General features: G+C 57.4%; 4 protein-coding genes across 4 annotated transcripts; 2 read left to right on the forward strand and 2 right to left on the reverse strand.

Annotated features, from left to right (window-relative positions):
* Positions 1 to 1251: 1251 nt before the first annotated feature.
* GLRG_09077 (uncharacterized protein) lies at positions 1252 to 2970 on the forward strand (the record flags this gene model as incomplete). Its single annotated transcript, XM_008099762.1, has 3 exons — positions 1252 to 1934; positions 1991 to 2068; positions 2133 to 2970. 3 exons carry the CDS (start codon positions 1252 to 1254, stop codon positions 2968 to 2970), a joined length of 1599 nt encoding a protein of 532 aa, XP_008097953.1.
* Positions 2971 to 5153: 2183 nt separating this feature from the next.
* On the forward strand, positions 5154 to 7441 carry GLRG_09078 (high-affinity methionine permease; the record flags this gene model as incomplete). The annotated part of the gene is made up of 7 exons (XM_008099763.1): positions 5154 to 5439; positions 5513 to 5752; positions 5818 to 5989; positions 6080 to 6538; positions 6623 to 6759; positions 6824 to 7076; positions 7177 to 7441. 7 exons carry the CDS (start codon positions 5154 to 5156, stop codon positions 7439 to 7441), a joined length of 1812 nt encoding a protein of 603 aa, XP_008097954.1.
* Positions 7442 to 8165: 724 nt separating this feature from the next.
* On the reverse strand, positions 8166 to 10425 carry GLRG_09079 (uncharacterized protein; the record flags this gene model as incomplete). Its single annotated transcript, XM_008099764.1, has 4 exons — positions 8166 to 8806; positions 8887 to 9176; positions 9256 to 9507; positions 9611 to 10425. The coding sequence occupies 4 exons, from the start codon at positions 10423 to 10425 to the stop codon at positions 8166 to 8168; spliced, it is 1998 nt and encodes a 665-aa protein (XP_008097955.1).
* Positions 10426 to 11637: 1212 nt separating this feature from the next.
* Positions 11638 to 14729, reverse strand: GLRG_09080 (fungal specific transcription factor domain-containing protein; the record flags this gene model as incomplete). The annotated part of the gene is made up of 3 exons (XM_008099765.1): positions 11638 to 13264; positions 13578 to 13730; positions 14425 to 14729. 3 exons carry the CDS (start codon positions 14727 to 14729, stop codon positions 11638 to 11640), a joined length of 2085 nt encoding a protein of 694 aa, XP_008097956.1.
* Between the last annotated feature and the right edge of the window lie 105 nt (positions 14730 to 14834).

Raw genomic sequence — 14834 nt, forward strand, 5'->3', positions numbered from 1 at the left:
ATTGCCCTCCAGCCCTGTAGATAGCAAGTTTGTTCCACTTACTTCGCAAACCTGCATCAGAAAAGACCCAAACGCTTGGGTACAGAGTTCCAGTCTGCGTCGGGAGAGGACAACACCCCTGCTGTAGAAGTTGGTCCAAGTCTGGGTTCCCAGTAAACATCTGCATTAGTTGGCTGCAGGACGCGCGGTTGCGAACCAACCCGGTCGTGAACATTCACACACGCGTACATGCCGTCTCATGGACGGCAATCTCCACACCGGAGGCGCCGCTCGAACAGGAATAACGCGGACGATCGAACTCCGAAAAAGGGCTAGGCCATAGAACTACCGCCTCGCTCTAACGAACATGCACCCCCTCCTGAAGGCTGACGGCTGTTATCAGTTCCTCAACGAGATAGAAGTCTTACTATCTGCCGACTGAGCATGCTGAACGTGGAGCTACTGACACGCGGGCAAACTCTCAATCCCACCCTCTGCACCCAGGAAGCTCGACCGATTGGTTCTTTGGCGCCATCGTGTGTGCACTTGCTAGGCGGGAATGTGGCTAGCTGAAAGCGGGAAGACTAGCGGGCCGCAACCAGACGGAAAGGGGTATTGGGGTAATAGCCCACCTCAGAACGCACGTATGCGCCATGCGCGGCAAGCTCGCAGAACGCTTCAAGACTCCAAGACATGGGGCGCACGATAATCAGACTAGCAGTCACCTGGTTGACGTTAAATTCGTTGATGTCTTGCAGCGGGGCATGATGGGGAAGACGAGGCATGCAAATTCCAGTGTCTAGTCAGTGTGTTGTTCAAGCCGTTGATTATGTTACATGTTTGCAAACCCGTCTCCCCTCTCGAGGGCCGCATCGGAGCCGAGCACCCGAGGTCTCTGTTGAATGCCAACTAGATGTGGTTGAAAACACTCGTCTGAGCGCCACCATACAGGAGTCGGCTGTTTCTGCTCGTGGTGGGCGTTTTTATGCCTCGAGCTATCACGCCAGGGAGGCAGTTCGACATGTGATCTTGAGACAGCAAGGTCTCCTTGACATGCTTCAATGACACGCTACACGTTGGCATGCCAAGGGAAACCACCAGAAGAGAGCAGCACGGCAAAGGGGAACAGAACGACGCACCGAACTCATTCCAGTCTTCCTCAGCTGAGAGGGAGATATAAACCGTCAGTATTTATTTGGTTGCGTCCCCATATCATCTCACTTGCAATCTACCTCATTATTCATCTTATTCTACCAACCCAGACTCGCAAATATGGAGGTGGTCGATGTTACATATTCCCTCCCAAAGGATGTGACCGATAAGAAGATTGTGGTCCACCCCGGTTCCGAGTTTCAAATCAGCACCTTCAGCAAAGGCGGCAGCCAGGGGCTCGGAGTCTCCCGGAGGTCCAAAGACCCCTCTCTCAGGCCAGCATACTTCTACACTGGCCCGCCATGGAGTTTGCTCTGGAGTGACACGAAGTTGTTTGTTCAGAATATTCTCTACCTCCCTTGCATTGTCTTCCCGCTCTGGGCGCAGCCCCCAGCGCGGTCCTTTCGTCTTGGAGTCGACAACAGGTTCATGGAGCAGCCTCGTTTCCTTGTCAGCCAGTTCTATCGCCAGTTCCAAGCATGGGCCCAGACCTACTTCCACTCCGGTCCTATGGACGAGCTCTACCCGTCCTGGAATAACTTCTGGGACATTACTTTCCACATGGTTCTCATGGCCGCCCAATCGGCCTTCCTCCTGTCGCTCCCCTTCCTGACCATCTTCTCTTTCAACGTCTTCGTAGCTTGGGTTGGTATTTTCGTCACCACCAACTACATCGCGTGCTTCGCGCTCAATGGCTGGATGCCCGAGGGATTCATCTGGTCGAAGGAATTTCCAGACACCGCGCGATGGAGGGATGAGCACGCGGATGAAGAATGGATCTTCCTAAACGGAGTTGCGGTTGGGTAAGTTCTCTATCGCATTACAGTCTTCGTCTCAGGTGGAGCTAATCATTCAACAGCAAGAATTGGCTGCAGAGCAATATTGACCGCATTTCATTGACTTTCCACCGTGAAGTCAAGGGCGTGCACAACAGAACGTGAGTAATTAGGAACTAACGTGGGAACCTCCATCTTGACCTAATATACTGACACTACGATTAGCGCCGGAATAATCTTCGACGTCATCCAATGCCTTCTGGAGCGCTGCATGTACTTCGGCACCGCGGACACCAGAATCTGCTTCTCTCACATCTCTGACGCGCTCCTCTCGGACAAGAAAAAGGTCATTCTCATCCTTCACTCGCAGGGCGGCCTCGAGGGCAGCATCATCCTCGACTGGCTCATCAACCAGCACCCGCGCGAGGTTCTGCAGAAGCTCGAGATCTACACATTCGGCAACGCCGCAAACCACTTCAACAACCCCCGCGTCAAGAAGGAGCAGAGCGTTCCTAGAGTCAAGGACCGCGCCATTCGCCACATCGAGCACTACGCCAACTCGATGGATTTCGTCTCCCGATGGGGCGTTCTTCACTTCAAGAAGCAGACGGCGAGAAAGGATGGCCGCTTCCTCCATCTCGGCGAGATTTCCGCCCTTATCTCCAGAAAGGTGCAGATCATCAGAGCGACATCCAAGACGGCGTCCAAGCAGGCCAACAAGCTGGACTCGGAGTGGAATGCCTACGAGGGCGTGCTGATTGAGCGCAACGGCTCGGGTCACCAGTTCAACCAGCACTACCTCGACAACATGTTCCCGCTTGATGACAGCCTCAGCAGAGTCCAGACCAACGGGGATGGCTCCCCTGTCCCGGGCACCTTTATGGCGTCGCTGACGAACGTCCGTAACGACCCCTGGAAGATTGACGAGCAGCGGAAGATCACAAACGGAGTCGATGGTGTTGCCCATCATAACGAGGTGAACGGTTACTCTGAAGAGCAGAAGGTTTACCAGGTCAGCCGCCTCTGGAAGTACGTGAATGGCGGCAAGCCTAAAGACAAGTAGGCCACATGGTATGCTTCCCGGGTCGATTCAAGAGGCACGAGGATAGTGTAGAACATGTAACTGCGCTTTATAACGCACTGCAAAACGATGTTTCGAATTCGTAGAAAGAAGAAATAAAAAAAAGGAGAAAGAACTTTCGAGACACGCAACTCTTAGTTTGGCTCGGTTCTGCTCTGCTGGGGACTGCCGGGGTGGTCCGTCTCAGACAGGTAATAAATAATAGTCAATACACCTCTTGCAGTGAAAGTTGTTGACCAGAACTCCAAGGTAGTGATAGAGTCCGTGGGTAAAAGCTCCAGTCAACTTGTTAAGCTGGTGTGTGGTTGAGTGCAGTTGACAGCGGGGTTCCTCTAGAGACTCCTCTTTACAAAATGCAACCCTACTCTCTTCTGGAGTCAAGGTCCACTTCCCACCGGCAAGTCTTCCGCGACCCTCGTCATCTCCACAACAGTGGGTTCCTGGTGTCGATGTCAACGATGGATCGAGGCTCCTTCAAAGACGTCTGAGTCGGTGCGTATCAACACGTAGAAGTATGGCTGGCAAGCTCTTTTCCTTATCACCTATACTAGCAAGATTTCTAGTAGATTTAAACCCAGCTTTTCCCATGATGGAATGGAACCGGGGTTGTAATAATAGTTCTGCAGTGGCAGATATGATCTCCACCGGTCAATTCGTTGCCTCGGCCGTCCGATTGCGTTATGCAGCGTTCCGATGTCGACATAAATCCAAGAGATGCCGAGCCAAGCGAGATTTCGCTTTCTTTCTCGCCCGTTTCAGAAAGGCAGTTTGCTCTCGGAGAGATCGATATGCAAAGACTTGGGCTCCGGCAAGTGGCGCCGTTTCTTTTTCTTTCTTTGTCGACGGCAGTCCCGCGTCTCGCAGCCGCCCGGCGCATGGCATGGATGGACGTTGTCATTAACATCTGCTGCGCGCGCGGCCAAGCATCCTTGCGAGGCCTCGACCCGAAGGGCTTGCCGCACCTTGGGGTGATACGAGCTTTCTTGTAATGAGAATATGGGCTCATGGGTGTACCCTGGTTGGTGCACTCGGCTGCCCATTCTCGGATTGTGTTTCCCGGGTGGACATGAGTTACCAGTCACAATGTTTTCATCCAAAGTCGAAGAAGCATCCCGTCCTAATTCGGTCCAGGGATCCGGTGCGTCGATGGATTCAAACCTGTAAGTCCGCGACACTGACGGCATATGCCTACAACAACCGTAGTCCTCGCTCTCATCTAATGAACTCATCCTGCATGACAACCCGCCCATATGGCTGCCCCGTCGCAGGTTATAAATGTCCGCAGAGCATCCCGTATGCTTGGAACCATCTGGTTATTGCCATGAGGGCCTGTGTCACCTCAATATGCGAGCTGATGTATGAATTCAGGTAGAACCGAGCCAAGAGGCAGGGGGCACACGGCTTTCCCACCACGACCTGTCCCTAGTACCCATCCGTTTCCTGTTTCCTTGGAACTGTATGGATGGTGGTTGAAATCCCCCATCTACTAGTGTTTCTACCCGCGCTCGGGAACCCACCCCCGCGCGGCGAGCCCACTTGCTGATTGGGGCGTGCTGGGAGGCTGCGATAGAGTAAGGCCGAGGGTGAATGGCGACATACGCCACCAGTGGTTATGCGGCCGCGGCGGGGGACGCTGGTGGCGGGATCTGCGACGACTGATAATAGGTATGTCTTCTTGGCAAAGAAAAAACTTGTAGGGCTTAGGAAGCACGCAATAGGCGCCCTTGGATCTTGGTATTTCGCCCGACGAACCAAGTGGCCTGCTTTCCGTCCCCTGTCGTGAACCATACCCTGACGTCGCCAGGTCGATTGTAACGTCTCACCGTGGACGAGCTGCAAAGTGGCAGATAAGGGGATAGGTCCAACGCGCTCCCCGGAGACGGGGTCGATTGTGTGCTTTTACTCCATAGTATCGAACAGGACCCATGGGTCGGGGGTGCCGTGACTATGTAACGACAGCTGGCAGACTCGTCTTTCGTGGAAAGTCTATATATCTATCAGCTCTGTCGTGTAACGCCGCATGTCTTGATTTGATGGTTCACCACCCCTTCGGCTCTACCGAATAAACAGGCTTTCAACCTGCATCTCCCGCGGGACTCTTCCCAATTCCTCAGGCCGCCGCCAACAACTCTTGTCTGCTGGCGCATTTGTGTGATCAACAAGCAATGGGGTTCTTTGCGAAGCTCTTCCCGAGCGGCCACGCATCGGGCGGCAGCCGTGGCTCCGCTGTCAACGCCGACACCGAGGCCAGCGACTCGGAGCCCTCCATCATCCACGACGGCGGCCTCGCCTACACTAGAGTGAAGGGCGGCAACGGCTCCAAGCCGTCCTACCAGGAGGCCGTCGGCGCGCCCGTCGAGTCCGACTCGCCGCTGGGCTACCACGTTAACTGGATCGCCATCATCTTCCTGAACGTCAACATGATGATCGGGACCGGTATTTTCTCTACTCGTACGTTAGACCGCCGAGCGGGGGTGGTGGCTCCCTTTTCTAGATGGCTGTGATTCCTGACGCAGTGCCATAGCCGCCAGTATCCTGAACAGAACCGGCTCCATCGGCCTGGCCCTGATGTACTGGGTCATCGGATTCCTCATGGCCTCCGCCGGCTTCAGCGTCTACCTCGAGCTGGCCAGCTACTTCCCCAACCGAAGCGGCTCCGAGGTCGTCTTCCTGGAGCAGGCGTACCCCCGGCCGAAGCACTTCTTTCCAGTGGCCTTTGCCGTCCAGTCGGTGATCCTGTCGTTCAGTAGCAGCAACGCCGTCGGTGAGTGGCCTCAGAGGCCGGGAAAAGAAAAAAACGCCCCGAGGCATGTTTGCTGACCTCGGCAGTCCTATCCAGATACCTCTGGAGGATGGCGGACATCACGCCCTCCGAGTGGCAGATGCGCGGCGTCGCCATCGCGGCGTATACCCTCGCCGTCATCTGCGTCATCGCGCATAACCGATACTCCCTCTGGCTCGTCAACTTCATCGGTGTCCTGAAGATCCTCACCCTAGTCTTGTAAGCCGGACCCACGAATGCGATTACGATCCCCCCCCATTCTCCCAACCGGGCCAAAAAGAGAAAAGAAGAAGGCTAACAACCCCGAAGCATCAGCATCGCGGGCTTCGTCGTCCTCGGCGGCAACATCAAGCACATCCCCGACCCCCAGGCCAACTTCCGCAACGCCTTCGACGGCACGACCAGCAACGGCAACGACCTGTCGAGCGCCCTCGTCAGCATCGTCTTCTCATACGCCGGCTACTACAACGCCTTCAACATGACCAACGAGATCCGGAACCCGATCCCGACCCTGCGCCGGAACGGCGTCATCTCGCTGCTCACCGTCGCCGTCCTCTACATGCTCTGCAACATCGCCTACTTCGCCGCCGTGCCCAAGGCCGAGTTCGAGGGCGCCAGCGAGATCGCTGCCGCCGTCTTCTTCTCCAAGCTCTTCGGGAGCAGCCGCGCCGCTGCCAACGTCCTCAACTTCCTCGTCCTGCTGAGCGCCTTTGGCAACCTTCTCGCCGTGCTGATTGGGTCGTCCCGCATGATCCGCGAGATCGGCCGGTATGTTATTACCCCCACCCCCCTTCAGCCGTCCGATTCAAGGCTTGCCGTGTCGAATACTGACCCTGACGCCCTTCGTCGCAGACAAGGTGTGCTCCCGTTCACCAACTTCTGGGTATCGACCAAGCCCTTCGGGACCCCCCTGGGCCCGTACTTGCTCAAGTGGATCATGACCTTCATCATGATTGTCGCGCCACCCGCCGGCGACGCCTTCTCTTTCGGTACGTTCCCGTTCTCCTGTTCCATGACTGCGTTACGACAAGGCTACTGACACGCCACCACCAGTCGTCGACCTGGCCAGCTACCCGAGCGCCATGTTCAACTTCGCCATGACGCTCGGCGTCTTCATCCTGCGCCGCCGCCGCCAGCGCTCCGGCATCGGCCGCTCCGAGTTCCGCGCCTGGGACGTCGTCGTCGTCTTCTTCCTCGCCGTCCAGGTCTTCATCCTCGCCATGCCGTGGTGGCCGCCCAAGGGCGGCCCGTACGCCGGCAGCGTAAGCTTCTGGTACGCGACCTACTGCGTCGTCGGCATCGGGATGTGAGTTCTTCCCCTCTCTTCTTCTTCACTCCCCCCCCATCCTTTTCTGCGCGGCGCGAAATAAACATGCTAACGTGCCGCTCCTCTCGCCTTTATATAGCATCCTGCTCTGCATCCTCTACTACGTCGCCTGGATGTACGTGCTCCCGCGCTGGCTGGACTACGAGATCCGCACCGAGATCGCCAACGTCGACGCCAACGGCGCCAACACGCACCGCATCGTCAGGGTCCCCAAGGCCGAGGTCGCCCGGTGGGACGAGGAGCACGACGAGGCCGGCAACCTGCGCCGGAGGCACGCCACCACCACCACCACCACCACCGTCACCGAGCTCGAGTCCAGTAACTCAAACGAAAAGGAGCTCTGAGCGAGCGGTTTGGTCGGACGGGGAGTGCGAGGGGTTTGTTGGACAAGACACAAGACGGTGGTAGAAAGGGGGTAAACTACCAGAGGGGGAGGGTTGAACAAAAGTGATGATGGGTGCAGCTGTTAGTCCAGTGTCCTGGCCTACTGTTTCACCCATCGTCTCCTCAACCCAAGAAAATAGATGGGAGCCGTTCAGCCTGTTATATAGACCCGGGACATTAATGCTCACATTTGGGGATGACTCACCTCAGGTCCACCATGGCATCACTCGGCACGGTGACACCTCCGCCTACAGACTGACTCTTCTCTAAAGTCGTAGGTGGAACCAACGTCATATACGAACAACGAAGCAAATGAGAAGGGGGGGCGGAGACGGAGACGGAGTGAGTGTGAAAGTATACCCATCAGCCACAACGTCTCGAAGTCATTAGGCACATTCTCCGCAAAGGTTGGCCATTGCAACGAGAATAGGGAGAGAGTGAGTATTGATGTACACTAGCCAGCCGTCGAATGGATTTTCCTGCAGACCACTGAGCAGCGTTGAAGGTTCGATTTAAAAACAGCAAGAAAAATAAAGAGGAACATCCATCCCACGTCCCTATAGTCTCAACGCCGGTTCCCAACCAACCCTAGGGTTGGCATTCCCAATGACGCGCCGTTTTGATGCCGTGTACCCCGTGTCCTATTAGAAAGAAAAAAGAGATGAGAAGAGACGGTAGCAACAATCAAAAGTCAAACGGGATGAAGATGTCGTTAAACAGCCGGTTATCCATCATATCGAACCCGAACTGCACGAGATCCGCCTCTCCGACCCCGGCCTCCGTCATCCCTCCGGCTCCCAGCCCAGCCGGCCCGCCGTCGACGCCCGCGCCCGCTGTCGCCGTTGACGTCAAGGAATCCGTCTTGGGAAAGGGCGCCAACGCCGCCTCCCAGGTGTTCTTGAGCCCCCGGATGGTCTTGATGGCCCTGTCGAACGAGGTGCCCTCGCCCGTGTCGTCGCAGAGCCCGGCGCCGTCGCGGACAAGCAAGAAGCGGTTGCCGATCTCGTCGAGCGTCGCGATGAGGTCGATCGTCGTCCGCACGCTCGCACGGTCCCAGACGGGGTCCTCGAGGACCGAGAGGTGGTAGAGCGCGACGACGCAGTGGGACAGCTGCTCGAAAGTAATGAAGCCCATGTAGAAGTACGAGGTCGGGTGCAGCGTGAAAAAGTGGTCGAACCAGGCCTTGATGGCGTGCAGGCACGCGTACAGTATGTCGAGGCGGGCGACGTCCGGGAGGTTCGTAGGCGACAAAGCACCCTTATGGGAGGCGATGGCGACCTCCTGGATGGAGAGCTCCGTGCAGTGGAGCTGGGAGATGATGGCGTCTATACCCATAGAGGTGAGGTTTCAGTCTTGCAGCTCTTCATTCGGATAGGATAAGGGGGATGAGGGTAGAGAGACAAACCCGTGCTTCGCAAGTCTGCAGGTAGGTCCTGGATGATGCGCTGCAGCTGCGCCTGCAGCATCTTGACGTACATGGACGCCGCCGGCTTCGAGCTGTTAGCACCCTCCCGCGATAATTTGTCGAACCGGGATGACAGCTTGCTGGATTCACCCTTGAGCAGCTGCATCTTGACTATCGCGACGAGGCTGCGGTCCAAGGGGCTCTCGGGCTTGTCGTCTAGCATCTCGAGGCACTCGTCCATGTACGGCGTCCAGCGCAGGGGAACCATTTTGCCCAGAAAACCAGCGACGCTGCGAGAAAAGGTCAGCCGTGGAGTTCTGCGAAACATATGGCTTTTCGCGATTGAGGGGAAAAGAGAGGAGTGCTTACGACGCCGTTACAAGATAGCAGGCAACAACCGCTCTCCGCTGCTCCATTGTACGCGGTGTTTGCGACTTGACGAAGAAGGTCTGGGCGACGGAGGTCTCGTCCCTGTCGGCCCTCTCCTGGGCGGCCTTGAAGCATATGAATGGATTTAGGGCGTCCAACGGGTCGCGGGCCAGTTCTAGGTCGAACACGAGGCCGATAGCGACCTGGCTGAACATGCACTTGAAAGGCTTGGTCCCGAGCTGGTGGTTCGCCCTGGGCGCGGAGTCAGCATACATTGAAACCCTAAAGTGGTGGATAAACACGAAAGAAAAGAACAAAAGAGGGGATAGACCAAAACGAAACACGACAAACTCACCATCCCAAGATAACCAAGATCCCGAGGAGGTAGTCCATGCTCCTCTCGTTCTCAAAGATGACCTTCTGGCTCACGACCTGCCGCACCCGCTGCCCTAGCGCCAACTGCTGGCTCGTTACCCGAGAGGCCACCGTCATGACGCAGAGCCATAGGAACGGCCGCTCCGCCCGCAACGCCCGCTGCGTCGTCGCTTCCCCGAAGCACATGAAGGGGAAGGCCTTCATGTTCCGGTCGCGGAACCCCTCGAACATGGTCTCCGCCTCGGCCGGCGACGGCAGGTCGAGTCCATCCCCGAACTCGTACCCGGTCCCAGTCCCCTCGGGGCTGTTGTCCGTATGCGTCGTCGGTGTCAGGAATGGGGTCTGACGCGTCCGCGCATCGTCCGCCGAGGCCACCGACCCGAACCCACTGCGCGCGTCTCCCAACTCGGAGGACGGCGTCCTGGCAGCGGTCGCAGACGGAGGAATGGCGGCGGTGGGTCTGGCGGTAACAGGCCCGGGACCGAATCCGTTGGAGAGGTCTGACCGGCCCGATTGTCGCAGCATCGTCACGAGCCCGTCGAGCTTCTCCTCCAGCTGCGCGGTCCTGCTGGACCGCGGCTTCCTGGAGCGCCTGCGGACGGGGTTGCTCGGCTGGCATAGCTTGCTGAGGCGGTGGCAACGCTCGCAGGGGCCGCCGACGGGGCGGAGGATGCATTTACACTTGGCCCGGGAGCAGTTGGTACATGCCCTCCCGTACGGCGCCGCGATGCCCCCGCTGTCACTAACGACTGAAGGGGCTGGGCCCGAGTCGTGGCTTCCAACTCCGGTTGACATCCGGGGTTCGGAGCGAGCCTCTGAGAGAAGAGGGCAAAAGTTAAACAAACGTCCGATCCCCTTCCCCAACCCTGTTCGAAGGAAGGCGGGCCGAAAGATGGACTCAAAGACTCCTCTCCTGGTTCGCGGCAAACTTTCCTAACTCTTGCGGGATGTACGGGATCGCTGCCTGGCTTTCCGGGTGCGACCGCTCGAGTAACTTTGTTCGCGGCACGCCGAGCTTCGATTGTCGATTATGAAGCCGCTTAGTCAGTTCTATGTGCAACAGCAGAATCAAATGAGGGCTCGACAGAGAGTGTTGTTGGTCGAGACAAACGAGACGAACGAGACAAACGAAACCCGGCGGATTTGAGTATGTGTGGTGGAGGTATTGGCGCATATGGTCGAACTCCGTCGTCCGTCCATTGCTAACACATACGCTACTATGGCTGGATGCTGTGCACGGACCCATGAGCGCACGTGAGCGGACTTGACTTGAGTCCGAACACCGATCGTGGCGTTCATGCGCAGCGGCACTGGTTGGCTAGGACGCCCCATCGCATGTCAGCATGATATGTGATGCCCGAGGAGAGCGCACACTAGCTAGCCGTCACCGTCAAGGAGGAGAAATCACGCAGTAAATCAAGTGAAGCGTTTTGTTGCCACGGGTATTCGATTAAAACTTATCAAGCAACACATCCACAACGCCCGCCGCCGCCGCTGCTGCTGCTATGACTGTATGCAGCAAACCGTGTCAAGGGAAGCAATTCCAGGGTTCTCGGATGTTGCCCTGATCATAAAAAGACATAAAAAAAGAGAAAGAAAAAAAAATTAGAGGAAAGAGAAAAAAAAGATGCAACCGCCGACTTCTCCGTAGAGCCCGGCCAGAGTCATTAGTCGACTGGGCCATCAACGCCTTGATGATAAAAACTCATTAACACTCACTACACGCGCGCACACCACTTGCTCCCAACAGGGAGCCGCGAGAAGAGCCCCCCTTCAGTCCAATGCCCGCTGATCCGCGTATACCACAAAGACACCACACTCCTCCCCATGAAACAAAGCAAGAATGACCCCCACTCACGGGATGACATCAAACGATCGCAAACTCAGTCGCGGGGTATTTTTTCGGTAGTCGTACTGTACAATATACCGGTCCGATGTGGCATCAGGACGTCGGAACATTGGTTGGATGAAATGCCCTGTTCATCAAAAGGCCGATCAAGAGGTGAGTCAAACGCCACCACCCATAAATGCAGCAAGGTCATCCAGCTCGAGCAGCTGTCGCTCGAATGCAGAGCACAACTCGCTGGCCGTCATGTCCTGGGGCACGGCAGCCGCCGGCTCAGATGAAGAAACGCCGTTGCCAATGGGGGGCTGGGGCAGCATTTCGGTAGACTGCTTGACCTCGGCCTGTGGCTGAGGGGGAGGGCTCGTCGAGGCCGGTGTGCCGACGCCACCGGAGCCACCGTTGATAGTGGTGACACCGGGACGACGAGGCAGAGGGGCAGGCGGCTCACTGTCACGTCCGCTCTCGCTCACAGACGCCGTGTGGTTGTGGACAGGGCCCTGAGGGGCGGTGGCGTTGGAAGCCTGGTCGTAGTCCATGGCATCCGGGTTGGTGTCGGGGTTAGAGGCGGCCTCGTCCTTAACCGACGCCTGGTCAGCTGGCGCCGTGGTGGGAGGCACAGACGTGCCTCCAACGCTGGGGCTGGAAGCGCCAGCATCGTTGCCCAGCACTCTATGCATCACAGCGAGATGACGGAGCCACGAGCTGATGAGCGGCCAGGTGTCGACTCCATCCTGCATGAAGTGAAGGCCATCGCGCACGATATGACCGGCAGTCTCAACAGCGTTGGGAGGGGTGAGACCCTTGAGAGAAAGATAGGCGACGGTCGCGCTGGCCGTGAAGGAAGAGAAGAGCATGAAGATGGGGAAGCAGATGATGCCCTCCTTGTCGAAACCGGCCTCGAGCGCCGTCAACATTGCAATAGTGCTGTGGCACGAGGTAAAGAGGCGGTCAATGATCTCATGGCACTGGGGGGTGAGGCGCCAGCTCTCGAGGTTGAAACCAGGGGCCGTGACATACTGCAAGAGACGACGGCGGTTGATGAAGATGGAGGCGCAGTGAAGCATGCAGTGGAGCATGGCGTAGGTAAAGCCAGACCCCATGGTGATGTGAAGGTTGATCTGGCCGGGCTTGTCGACATACTGCATCGACAGAGAGGCACGGAGGCGCTCAATCTCTCCCATCAGTCCGGAGCAGACGTTGTCGTTGAAGGTCTCAGTGGTTGTCGTCATCAGCATCTGCACCACGTCGCGCCAGATGCGTGTAGCCATGACGATCTGGCCAAACTCACCAACCTCGTCTGTGCGGGTGCCGGCAGGCATACGAGACGGGTCAGTCAGATTGATGGTCTGGACAAAAACAGCATTGCCAAATGCAAAGTTCATGTCGGAGCAGGGCAGCGAGACATCAGAGGTGTCGTTGACAGACAAAGCCGGCTGCCGGCCCGGTGTGCTGGTGAGCAGGCAGTCAAGGATGTACAGCAGCCAGAGAACGCGGCGGAAGGACTCGTCCTGCAGGAAGCGGTCGGCATCACTGACAGCAGCATGATGGCTGTGGAGGATACGATACATCTGGACCATGCGGCTAGCCTGGCCCAGGTAGATGTAGGCGCGAACAGCATTGCGGGAGCCCCACTCGTGAATGATGATCAAGCAGATGGCCTGGATCTCAGCAAGGCTGGGAGTGTCGAGGTTCTGATTGATGATGCCCATAGCCTTGGCAGCGAAGTGCTCGGCAGCGCCGGTAGCGCCGGACTGGCCACCATAGCGCCTGATGAGTGTGGGGGAGCTCCTATAGGGATACAAGGTTAGCGTTGGTGGTTATTGACTAATCTACGAGGGGCGGCAGCATAGCAGTGAGTCGGCCGAAAGTCAACCCATAGAAGAACCAGTGGAGCATCTTTTCGGCCTAAGTCCGGACATTTAGGGCGAGGTGAACCGATACGACACATCCGACCGGAAGGCCGTGCCACCCGCAAGATTCGGACATTGCGGGGGAAAGGTGGTGAAACACGAGGCCAATAAGAGAATTGGGATCGTAAATCAGGTTGCCCGACGAGGGTGGCAGACTCCGGGGGAAGAGAATGAAAATGATTAGTACGTACCTGGCAGCGCAGGTGAGCAGCGCATAAATGAGGGCCGGGTCAAGAGAGGCGTTCTTGAGCTGCTGAATGAACGACGGCTTGTGGAAGGCGACACAAGCAGGGAACGTCTTGGAAATGACGCGTTCGCATTCCTGGATCAGCTCCGGAGTAAGTCTGAAGGGGGCGTCAAGTCAGCTTTCTGTGCATGCACCTGGGTAGACCAAGGAGCCGGCGACTGGCCCGGAAGCAAAGAGTGGAGTCTGGAGTGGAGGAGACGGGATGCGACTCGGGAAATGAGAATGGGGATGGCACACGAGAATGACTGAATGGGAGGGGGGAATAATGGATGGGATGGGTAGCGCCGCCAGCACACGGCTCCGAGGTCCAGGCTAGCGGCGGTGGGAGATGCGGTCGGTTTGAGAGATGGGGTGCCTGCTTCGGATCGAGGCAATGGCCGACGGATCTTGGGGAGAGGGGAACAAGGGGGGTGCAGAAGGGGGAGTGAGCAGATGAATCAGAAGGGGAACAAGCAATGACTGCAACAAGCAATGACCGCGCATGTGTGATGAGAAGAGGGACAAGCCACCGCGCCCAGGCCGCATGCAGAAAGGGCCGAGCTCTCCCTCCCTGTTCGGCGGAGGTGGGCGGCGGCGACACAGCCGAGAGACGAGAATAGCACACCGGCCACACACGGCGCGCGCGCGCGCGCGTGAGAGAGCTGGCCGCCCGCTAGGCGCGAAAAGTGTGCGGTGCGCGTTAGTGGGCTCCACAGCCGCCGAAGGGGCACAAAGTGGGAAGGATGATGACGATGATGGTGATGGAGGGAGTTATCGTGGAGATGGGGTAAAGGAAAGACATATCAACTTACTTCTCTGGAGTCTGAATGTGACGAGAGGTGGTGGAAGCCGGGTTGGCGGCGCGAACATCGCCGGCCGGGACAGAGGCAGGCAGGCTCTCGCGCGCAGGGCGATGGGCGGCAGTGTGGCGGGCGGGGGACTGGCCGTGGTGATGAGCCATGGATTCGGAGGGCAGATAGCATTCGTGCATTCCCTTTGCACAGTTCTTGCAGGGAGCGCGACCGTTCTCGTAGACGCACTTGGTCTTGCCCTTGCGGCAGCGCACGCAGGCGCCGCCGGCTCGAAGGGCGGTAGACCGCACAACGCTGGCAGACATGTTGGGCGAAGCGGACGAAGGACGCGGCGATTTTGTCGCAGAGACGCGAGGTTCAGACATGCGCCGACAAGCAGATGATGCAATGGTTTTGGGGAGGGATTTTTG

The sequence above is a fragment of the Colletotrichum graminicola genome (genome assembly GCF_000149035.1).
Source record: "Colletotrichum graminicola M1.001 genomic scaffold supercont1.45, whole genome shotgun sequence".
NCBI classification, from domain to species: domain Eukaryota; kingdom Fungi; phylum Ascomycota; class Sordariomycetes; order Glomerellales; family Glomerellaceae; genus Colletotrichum; species Colletotrichum graminicola.